Consider the following 11,212-nt stretch of genomic DNA (forward strand, 5'->3'; position numbering starts at 1 on the left):
TTTTTGCAGAACCGGGGATTGAACTCAGACCCTTGGGCTTGCCAGGGAAGCACTTATTCTACTGAGCCATCTCCCCGGCCCCTTCCTTTTCTTTCTGAAATAATTTTTTAGTTTTGGTTGTTTGTGACAAGGTCTCACTAGGTAGTCCCAGCTGTCTTTGAACTCACTGTGTAGTCCAGGTTGGACTCAAATTTGAGATTCTCCTGCCTCAGCCTCCTGAGTGCTGGGTTTACAGCTAAGCACCACGTTCAGCTTACCTTTCTTTTCTAAGGGAGAAATTTCTGTGAGGGAATAACTCTTCCATGCTTTTTCTTTGAAGGGAAAAAATCTCAGAGCAAGAACAATTCTGATTGAGATAATGCTTGATTTTTCCTCTCTGGTACACTTCCCACATACTCTGAAAGGGAGTGGGAATGCTTTCTACTCTTAGGGGACGTTTATTTCTTGGTTTTGGTGCCGAGGACCGAACCCAGGGCTTCTAGCTTGCTAGGCAAGAATTCTACCACTGAAAAAAAAAGAATTCTACCACTGAGCCAAATCCCCAGCCCCATGCTTTCTACTCTTAAGAGGCAGGGAAGGCAAGGACAGAAGCATGCCTGGCACGGGGGAAACTTTTACTGAGGGACCATGGGTGAAGGTAGTGACTCAGAGATGGGCAACCCTTTTGAAGCCTCAGAAGTCTTTTGGGAATCATGCAGGCACAGTGTTAAAAGGAGCCTAGTGATATACTAAGCGAACCCTTGTTCGTGTACCAGGAAACGTGTGGGGAACAGAACGGGATGCCTTGCTAGTTAACTGCACACCTCGGCCTTGGACTCAGCTTTGTCCAGGTCTCCTAATTCCTGCCTTGGAGCTTTTCCTACCACAACTGGGTGGGGTGACACTGGAGAGGAAACTGCTGGTGACCTCTGACCATTGACCTGTGGAGGAGGGATATCTGGGCTGTGGCTACTGATTCAGAAGTCAAGTGAGGGAAAGAAACTGGGGAGGAGGCTAGAATTAGGGACTAGGTGCAGAGGAATGGGTCAGAGTCATTGTGGAGGCTGACTGGTGGACTGAGGGGAGGGGACAGGGCACAGCCAAGGAGTAAGGGGACACTCTTCCAGCAGTGTGGGAGGAGGGTACTTGCCAGGGTACCCAGGGAGCGTGTGCCACTCTCTCAAATGTAAGAAATTTCTCTATCATTTCCTGCCTCTCCAGGGAGAGTTGTCATTTTAATGGCTTAAAATCACAGGGAGGAGAGAAGGTATGTGGATTAGATCACAATAAGGCTATGACAAATGAAAAACAAAGACAACAATGAGAACAAAAAGCAGAAGAAAATGGCTCAGGGTCTTGTTTTGCCCAGCCAGGAGTGCAGCAGTTCCTCATTTGCAGCTTCAAATCACTCTTTTGGCTCCTTCCTTTCTCAATCAGCAAAAAGCGTCATCCCAGTTCATCTAGGGGGAGGTCAGGGGTTGCAGGAGAAAGAACTTTGACAAACACACGGCCATCTCTTCATTTACTGTAAAATCCTGTTTAATGTGTAACATTACAGGCAGAGCGAGGCCTTGGGGACTGGACACAGGGGCAGTCTTGACCAACCCCCACTCGTCGGCCTGCTCTTCCTTTCCTAATTCCCTCGCCCCAGATAGCCTGCCTTTTCCTTTTCCTTGTGCTTGCTGCTACCCTCCCTCCTCCACGCACATGTATACAGCCATGGAACCCCTCCTCTACTCTGCTAGCCACATCCCTCCCCACTGATGTGACTACAGAAATAGGATACCTGACAGCACAGGGTTAAAATTAGTTTCATCATTGGAGACCTTGTCAGAGCATCCCATCTCTTGTGCCCAGTGGTCCCAGGGAGAGAGAGAAGGAAGAGGAGGGTACAGGCAATAAGGCCTGCCCACACCCCCAGTAACCTTGAGCACTGGCATCAAGGTGGCCTCCAACTCGCCACCCCTCCAGCTGCACAGACAGAGGGCCCTGGGAGGAAAGGAAGTAGGGAGGGCAGGAAGGTTCTGATGGGGTAATTCCTAGCAGGCCGAGGCCTGTGCACCAGCAGGGGAGAAGGAAGGGCAGGGCCAAGGCAGGATGGGGGCGTGGGGCGGGTTGCCTGGTCAGTGGCATCAGCAGGCCGAGCAGCGGTCACTCTTCTCAGCCAGCCCAGCCCCGGTGCCAGGGCTGCGGCGCAGTATGTCTTTCAGGGAGCCGTCCTGCTCGCTCAGCAGCTTGTTGATCTCATTCTGCTTGTATTCAGGTGAGAGGCGGTGGCCAAAGCCAGAGCCCTTGCGGGAAGGTGGATTGGAGCGGCGCTGTGCTCGGCGGGCACATGCCCGGATGATGAGGTACACCACCTCGGCCACATTGAGGATGATGCAGATGCCCGAGGCAGCCAGCATAAAGACGGTGAAGACGGTTTTCTCAGTGGGACGGGACACAAAGCAGTCCACTGTGTTGGGACAGGGATGGGCCTCACACTTGACCAGCCGCACCATGGCATAGCCAGGGTAGAGCAAGTAGAACACATACATGAAGACAGCCTCGAACAGGAGCCTGAATACCACGCTGATGACATAGGTCCACCACAGGGTTCCTGAGATGTGCACCTTGTGCCTCTTCACTTCCTCCAGGTGCAGAGGGTCCCCATGGCCCTCCAGCCGCAGCATTTTCTTTTCTATGTGCTGCTGGTGAGCCACATGCATGGCCACAAGGAGCGCTGGGGTAGAGACTAAGATGAGCTGCAGGGACCACAGGCGCACGTGGGAAATAGGAAAAAAGTGGTCGTAGCAGACGCTGTTGCAGCCGGGCTGCAGGGTATTGCAGATGAAAGAAGACTTCTCATCACCCCACACGCTCTCTGCAGCCACCACCAGCACCATGATTCTGAAGATGAAGATGACCGACAGCCATACCCGGCCAATGGCCGTGGAATGCCGATTCACACCACTGAGCAAGGTGTACAAACCTGTCCAGTTCATCCTGCTTCATTCACACCTGTGAAACACAAGGCACGAAGCAAAGCGTCAGACAGCAGGGCACCATGCTGTGGCTCAGCCCTCTCCCTTCTTCCAAGCGTCAGTGGCAGGAAGGGAGGGAATATCACAGCTCTCCCCAGCACCTCATTTCCCCTGCCAACCTCTCCTCCTCCTCAGTCACTCAGCTTGACTGCCCCAGCCTCACCCGCTCCTTCACATTCATCCGACATTCTTTCCTCTGCAGTCCTTTTCTTTACCAGGCCCATCTTCTGCCATCAACCAGCCTCTGACTCCCATTCCTACCTCCTTAACTTCAGACCTGGGGCAAACCGAACAGAGCTGTTACCTTGGGGAGCACCTATTCCTGAGGCCACCCAGACAGGTCCCCTATGGTCTCATGTCTGTGGAGGGGGAGTGGTCCCTGAGTCCGCGCCTGCGTTCCAATTCATCACCGCCGGGTGCTGAGGAGTCATATGCTGCTTTATACCCAGCGCCTGCACAATGGGACCTTTGTGGGCCTCTGAACAACGCCCTTTAGAATTCAGATCAAACGCCCTGACTTCCGCCCACCCTACACACAGAGCACTTGTGTCCTAGCGCCGGACACCCAGCCTGCACCCACCTGTTCTGTGCCCGCCCGGTCCATCGCCGCACCGGCGGCGCCGTGGGCCCACCAGAAGCATGGCCACGGGGGGAGGGAAACGGAAGACAGGTGCATGGAAGAGGGGACCCCAGTGGGCCAAGAGGCTATGGGCAGAGGCCCTCCCCTTGGCCCTATCAAAAACTTAAGGTCAGCAGAATTTTCCCTAGGCTTAGATCCTCTCCAGGGCATGTGTGAGCTAGAGGGGAGGAAAGGAGCTTGAATTTATGAAGCTAGGAACTGTGCTAAGCATTTTCCTGTACAACATTTTTTCTTTCCACGCAGTTAGGAAGTCTGCTAAAGCACTTTCCTGATGAGGGAGCTGAAGCTTAGATACCTCATCCACCCAACATCACAAGCTGGGGTGGGGGAGATGAAATCCAAAGGTGTCTGATGCAGAACTTTAGTCCATTTCCACAGCAGAGTCCATGTGCCTCTGCAGATGGTGTCAGCAAAAGGAAAGGCTTGCTACAAAGAAATCAAAAGCTAACATGACCTGTACGTACACAGGAAGCACGAAGGCTGGCTGGCTGGCTGGGCCAACACGCCAGCTCTAGTGCCATGGAGCAAAACCTGGCCACCCCTCCTCGAGTTGTAGGAAAAGAAACCCCTGGAGGGGGTGGGTAGGTGAGCACATGATGAAAACGAGCCAGGAGAAAGCAAAAGGTCACCAAGCAAACAACAGGTTAAGTAAAAATTGCATAGCTTCAGGTTCAAATTCTGATCAACTTGGACTACTTGTTGAATTCCTATGAGCCTGCTCACTTGTTTACAGATGGAGTTAATACTCAGGGTGGCGGGGCATGGTGGTGTGCCCCTATTGCCTCAATTTTTAGGAGGCTGAGACAGGAGGATCACCACGAGTTCAAGGTTCGCCTGGGCTATGTAGTGAGTTCAAGGCCAGCCTGCTCACATAGTGAGACTCTGTCTCAAGAAATAAAATACATACATACGTACATACCACCCAGGGCAATGGTAAAGCTTGCTGGGGCCATCTGCAAAACTTCTTAGCCCAGCTCGTTTCATAGTTGGTGATCAAGGGTGTTTTGGTTTGTTTATTTGTTTTGTTTTGTTTAATTTTTTATTTTTGAGACAGGATCTCACTGTGTAATCCAGACTGGCCTTAAACTCACTATGTATCCCAAAATGGCTTCAAACTCACAGGGATCCTCCTGCCTCAGCCTTCCAAGTGCTAGGATTACAAGAGCACCACCACACCCAGTAATCTTGGGTGTTTATAGCTGTCTAAGGAGCTGGGCATGATGTCGCACAGCGTAATCCCAGCATTCTGGAAGACTGAGCCACAAGGATCTCAAGTCTGAGGCCAACCTGTGTGACCTTGTGAGACCCTTTCTCAAAATACCAAGTGAAAAAATGGCTGGGAATGTAGTTCAGTGTGGAAGATCCTGGGTTTGATCCCTAGAGAGAGAGAGAGAGAGAGAGAGAGAGAGAGAGAGAGAGAGAGACTTCTTGAGACGGTAAAACATGCTGCACCTGGGGTTGCTAAATGGTCTAGCCAAATCTAAGATCTCTTTTTTTCTTTCCCATGCTGTTGATAACCTGCCCTCCAGGTCAGGTGCTTTTCAACCTCTTGCTCTCAGGAGCTTGCCAATTGCTCCAGGGAGGAAATTTTCCTCTGCCCCTTAAGCAGGCAAAGCCTCTCCCCACTTCCCACCACTTCTGCCCTGCAATTGCCAGGACCTGTGCTGGAAGCAGGGCACCAGCTGTAAGGGGCCCAGACAGGCCCAGACTGGAGGAAAGGCAGGTCAGTGCCTGCCACCGGAGAGCTCCACAGCAAGGCCAGTGGGTCCTAAAGAAGCCCTGCGTTCAGTTCTTGGTGGGTATCTTTGCTGTGGAAGGAAGGGGCAGGTAACATCAACTGGAAGAACTGAGTGATGTGGTAAAAAAACAATTGGGGAAACTGGGTGGAGCACACTTGTAATCCTAGTGCTCTGGGAGACTGAGGCAAGAAGATCACAAGTTTGAGCTCAGCCTGGACACTCAGCAATTTATCAAGACCCTGTCTTAAAAAATTTACAAAGAACTGGGGATGTGGTTAAGTAGTACAGTGTGAAGGCTCTCAGTTCAATCCCTAGTACTGCAAAACAGAAAAAAATGAAACAAAACAGGCTGGGGAGATAGCTCAGCAGAATAAGTGCTTGCCTGGCAAGTGCAGGGTCCCGAGTTCAATTCCCAGTACCAGCAGAAAAAAAAAAAAAAAAGAAACAAAACAAAACATGGAAGAAGGGAGAGTCTTTAGGGCAGTTTATGTCTCTAAACATTTCTTCATAATTTAGTTTATTAAAAAAAGCCTTGGGGCTGGGGAGATGGCTCAGTAGAATAAGTGCTTCCCTGGCAAGCGCAAGAGCCTGAGTTTCACAAAAAAAAAAAGCCTTGATGCCAAGTGTAGAGGTGTACATCTATAATCCCAGCACTCAGGAGGCTGAAGCAGGAGGATTGCTGCCTGAGCTACATAGTGAGTTCAAGCTCAGCCTGAACTACACAGTGTGACCTTGTTTTAAAAAAAACAAACAGCCTCAGTGAATTTGCACTATGCATCTAAATCAGCATAGGAGCTGAGCGTGGTGATGCATGTCTGTAATCCCAGCACTTGGGAGGCTGAGGCAGGAGGATCACCATGAGCTGGGGCTGGCCTGGCCTATATAGCCAAGTTTAATGCCAGCCTGCACTACATAGTGACACCCTGTCTAAAAAAAAAAAAATAGCATGGGAAAGCAGAGGCTTGGGTGTCCTCTCTCCCAAGTTTGGGATTCCGGAGGCAAAGGTGCTATACAAGACACTGTGATTAGCTGTAAAGAAATTTTTCACCTTGGTAGGCTGAAGCAGGAGGATACCAGTGAGTTTGAGGCCAGCCTGGACTACAAAGTGAACTCAAAGCCAGCCTGAACTGCATAGCGAGACTCTGTCTCCAAAAGATCAAAAAGAAAGAAAAATAGAAAGAAAGAAATCATTCAACCAGTGAGACATGTTAGATTTGTAACACAGGGAGAATTATTTAAAATGACTATGTGGGGCCAGGGAAATAGCTCAGCAGTGCAGGCACCTGTTTGGCAAGTGAAAAGTCCTGAGTTCAATCCCTATTCCTGTCATGTACTGGGCCCTTGCTCAGGTACTCTTAGATGTGATCTTCACAAACCCATCAGGTAAGATGCTGCTTTTTTTTCTGTTTTGCTTTTTTTTTTTTTTTTTTTTTTTTTTTGAGACAAGGTATCACTATGTAGTCGCTGGTCTTGAAGTCATTATGTAAACCCGTTTGGCTTTTGAACTCATTGCAATTTTTTTTTTTTCTTCCTCAGCCTCCCAAGTCCTGGGGTTGCCGGCATGTGCCATCATGCTTGCCTTAGTTTCGTGTGTGTGTGTGTGTGTGTGTGTGTGTGTGTGTGTGTGTGTGGGGCCAGCTCAGCCCACCAGGGGGCGGGGCTGGCTGGCATGTGGTGCTGGGGGATTGAACCGCGGTCCCTGTGCTTTGCTAAGCTTGTTCTAAGTAGGTGCTTTAGACCACTGAGCCATCTCACCAGCCCCTTGTTTTTTGTTTTTTGAGACAGGGTCTTGCTATGCAGTTCAGCCTGCCCTTGAACTCACTGTGTGGCCCAGGTTTGCCTCCCTAGTGTCAATCCTCTTGCCTCAGCCCCTTGAGTTCTGATGACAGGCACAGCCACCATGCCAGAACTAGGATGTTACTTCTATCCTCATGTCACAGAGGAGAAAACTCAGGCAAATAAAGGTACAAAGACTTGCATAAGGATCAGTGTGTAACAGATCGTAGATTTGAGCCAACTCAAGCCAATTCCAAAGCCTATATTCTTTCCCATAAACTCTACTGCCTTGGATAGATTTATAACTTTTCTATCTAGATTTTTTTTTTAGGAATGAGGGTTTGCAAAACCGGTCAGTCTTTTATAGTCCTTTCACTTTCCTATCAATTGGCCCTTCTTTTTGTCTTCTTATCTGGAGTTTTCCTTTGCCTCCCAATTTGGTACCCCCCCTTAGTTTTCTCAAACTCCAAGGCAGATTGTAGCTGTTTTCTCCGCCCCTTAGTGGTGCCCCACAGACATGCTGGCTACTGCTGAGTTTCTAAGTTTTTGTACTTCTCTGCCTCTTATCTTCTTGAGCTCTCTGGGATGTAGCCAATAGCTCCTTGTAGGGCCCCTAAGAACCCTTGTGTGGGCACTGGGCTTTCACATTTTGCTTTCCCCTTTGGAAGGACAAATGACCCCTATCAACATCAATACACCATGTGTTGCATTTAAAAAAACATGCAGGGGAGTGACTTGATTTTGAAATCCAAGCTGTTTTCCTGACTTTGGGTTAAAGTCCAGGTATTGATATGCTCTGTGTTGCTCAAGGTGTGCCTCACTCCTGTGTTTAATAAGATAGGACTTCTCGGGCTCTGATCCACCCCAGCATTCCAGCACAGCACAAAATTAAGAGACTGTTCTTAGTCCTTACGATTGTCTTATGAGGTTACTATCATTTTGCAGGCCAGGAATTTGTCTCTCAGAGTGGTTAGGTAACCTGCCTCAGTGGCAACTGCACTGGTAGAGTCAGGTTCCCAATTGATCTTCCTGGAGACCAGGCCCCTAACTCCAAAATCTATACTTGGGCTGGAGATATAGCTCAGTGGTGCAGTGCCTGCCTTGAAAGTGCAAGGCCCTGAGTTTGATTCCCAGTACAACGTCCCCCTGAAGAGGACCCATACAGGACCCCTTCCTGTATGTGCTGGCATATGAACATGTATGTGTACACACACATGTTTGCATGCACGCACACACGCATGCATGCAGGGCACATTCATCGAGTCTGTCTCTTTCTGTCCCTACTTCTGCCCTGTTCTTCCTTCCAACTATGGGAGAATCCTTATGTTGCCGGTTGGAGGTCGGGATGGGGAGGCCTAGCTGGACTCAGACTCATGGTCTCCCGTTTCCCAGGCAGCCTAGGGTCAGAAAGAGCCCTGGGGTCTGCTTTAGGATTTCTCTCTGAATGTTTGGCTGCCTTCATCAGTTTGGCGAGGGTAAGGCCAAATTTCTCTGGTTCTTTTTCCCTGCTAACCTTCCTAGCCTCCCCCTTGGGGGTGACAGTGTTTCAGTAATGGGACACAGCCTTTCTGCTGGGCCATACACACACTGAGGCCGGCCTTGGGAGCAACCCGCCTGCTCCATCCACTTTTCTCTTGCCCTCTCCCAGTTGGGGTCTTTTCACTTGATCTTAGCCAAAAGGTCAAGAAGTGACACGGTAGTCTTTAAAAAAAAAAAAAAAAAAAAACCCTTCTGCTAGTGGTAGCTCTTTTATCGCTGTTTGACCTTTTCCATACACTCCATCACCCACCTGACTTCCTGCTGCTTTCAGCTTGTGCTTAGGGTAAGGGCTACCATTTATGCGAAGCCCCTTATATGCTAAAACCTGAATGTTTCTCAGCTTTCATCCCTCCAGCAACTCTGTGGGCCAGGAGCTGTTGTTTTCAATTCAGATAAGGTCAGGGCAACTCAAAGGAGTAACTTATCACCCAGTTGGTAAACAGGTGCTAGAACTCAGGTTGGGAGTGTATTGGCCTCTCACCCAAGCCCAGATCCCCTCCCAACTGCCACGCCACATCTTCACCTATCCTTTTGTCCATTCCAACTCCTCTTGTCTTTCTTTTCCCCTTATTTCATTTTCTAAGTCCATGCATTCTGCTGTGCCAGTCCCAACACCTGGGATGAGTTTCAAACAGCTGGGGGCTCCCCTCCTTTAAATCTCCAAATCTCCAGTTACCCCAAGCTTAGCTCAACTCTGCTTGACTCCTTCAAGCAAATGGAAACCCAGACACCTGAGACCTTGCCCTACTGGCTTGCTTTCTGTAGCCCACCAGGCACACTGTTTTATTCATCCACCCACAGCCCATGTTGGGTGCATGCCTGGTTTGCCATGCAATCAGGGAAGGAAAACAGCAGCTGGTATTACCCAATGGTCTCCCTGAACTCTAACCCCGTGTGGCAAAAGTCTCTCAGGGAGATGAATTTGGTTATCTTGTGTCAAGGGAGAGCCCTGAGGGGATTCAGGGAATCTAATTTAGAAAAAAATGGGCACAATGGCACATTTCTAAGGCCAGCACTTGGGAGGCTGAGGCAGGAGAATCACTATGAGTTGGTGGTCAGCCTGGGCTACATATTGAGACCCTGTCAGAGAGAGAGAGAGAGAGAGAGAGAGAGAGAGAGAGAGAGAGAGAGGTGTAGTGGCACATACCTTTAATCCCAGCACTGAGGAGGCTGAGGCAGGAGGATTCTTGTGAGTTTCAGACCAGCCTGGGCTTCAAAGTGAGCTGAAGGCCAGCCTGAACTGCATATGGAGACCCTGCCTCAAGAAGACACCCACACCCAGAGAGAGAGAGAGAGAGAGAGAGAGAGAGAGAGAGAGAGAGAGAGAGCAGTTCGCAGCCTAGAAAGAGGGCAAGAGTTGGGAGCTACAGGAAGAAGCTAAGCAATCGTGGCACCTGGCAGGAGCAACCCCAGCCCTACTCAGAGGTATCCATGCAAAAGATCTAAGTGGCTGAATCCTGGGGTCAGGAGACAGCCCAGATCCCAGCCTCTCCCCAGCACCTAGTTGTACTTCCCCCAGCCCCACGCCACATCAGCTGTTCCACTCCACCGCCGCCAGTCCCCAGGCCTCACCTCGCTGACACTGCCACACCAGGCCACTGCTGCCCTTTTCCAGAGACTGCAGGCTTGTGTGCCTTATGCCACTAGGTACTGTCAGCCCAGCCCAGGGGAGGGACAATGGGTGCAGAGCCTGAGCCAGAAATGGCCCACAGCCCAAGAGGAACCAGACAAACATTAACCAGCCCCACCTCTTCCAACACACAATCATTAAACAAGATGGATCTGCTTGAGTTCCCAATGGGGTTGGAGCCTGTAGGTACTACCCCGTCCCAGAGGAAGAGAAGCATCATTGTCCCTCACAGTGCTTATGTTTAGTCTGTTTGGAAAACAGCTGGCCCCAGGCTCCTGTGTTCCTCGGCCTTTCCTGCTCTGGCAGAGAGAGAGCCTCTGCACTGGGTGCTGGCCGTTCCAGTTCTCAGCCTCTGAAACTGTAGGACAGTGGGGCAGGAAAAGCCATAGATGATGGCTCCGCAGCCAAGGTGGGGATGGCCGTGCTTCCCACCCCCACAGCAGGATCAGCGTGCCCTTTGGCCACCTGCTTATTGTCTGTGTACTGAGCGGCTGAGGACAGACCAACGTGTTTCTAGTCACATCCAGAACCCTAAAGCCTACTCAGAAATGATCTCCTACCCTCAGGGCCAAGGTGTTTGAACTGCAAAGTGGATCATACACAAGCAACAAATCCTGGCAATCATTCAAGTAAACAGAGGACACCAGCCATCAGCCGCTCCCGTTTCAAGGTCTCCACCACTGAGGACTTCCCTGAGACCCTATTCATTCGACAGTTTGAGTAGCAGCGGAGAAGTCAGTGGAAACTGGTCCCCCGCTTTGGGCTCTTCACCCCAGCTCCAGAAAGCAAGTCAGGGGCTCAGCTTCCCTGGCTCGCCATCCAAGCATAGAGATGTCAGTTGTTACATTTTTCCCGGCCTCCTACTGGGAACCCTGTAGAGGGACTA

At 50.3% G+C, this 11,212-nt stretch overlaps 1 protein-coding gene across 1 annotated transcript; it reads right to left on the minus strand.

Annotated features, from left to right (window-relative positions):
• Positions 1–1,488: 1,488 nt before the first annotated feature.
• Positions 1,489–10,370, minus strand: Gjb1 (gap junction protein beta 1). Its single transcript, XM_004646796.2, has 2 exons — positions 10,269–10,370; positions 1,489–2,979 (listed from the first exon to the last, which is right to left on the minus strand). The coding sequence occupies exon 2, from the start codon at positions 2,961–2,963 to the stop codon at positions 2,112–2,114; it is 852 nt and encodes a 283-aa protein (XP_004646853.1). The 5' UTR covers positions 2,964–2,979; positions 10,269–10,370; the 3' UTR covers positions 1,489–2,111.
• Between the last annotated feature and the right edge of the window lie 842 nt (positions 10,371–11,212).

The sequence above is a fragment of the Octodon degus genome, unplaced genomic scaffold, assembly GCF_000260255.1.
Source record: "Octodon degus isolate 3935 unplaced genomic scaffold, OctDeg1.0 scaffold00280, whole genome shotgun sequence".
Classification (NCBI taxonomy): Eukaryota; Metazoa; Chordata; class Mammalia; order Rodentia; family Octodontidae; genus Octodon; species Octodon degus.

What these genes read in the sequence shown, in the direction of transcription:
- Gjb1 (XM_004646796.2), bottom strand. Translation starts at nt 2,963, where the DNA reads ATGAACTGGACAGGTTTGTACACCTTGCTCAGTGGTGTGAATCGGCAT.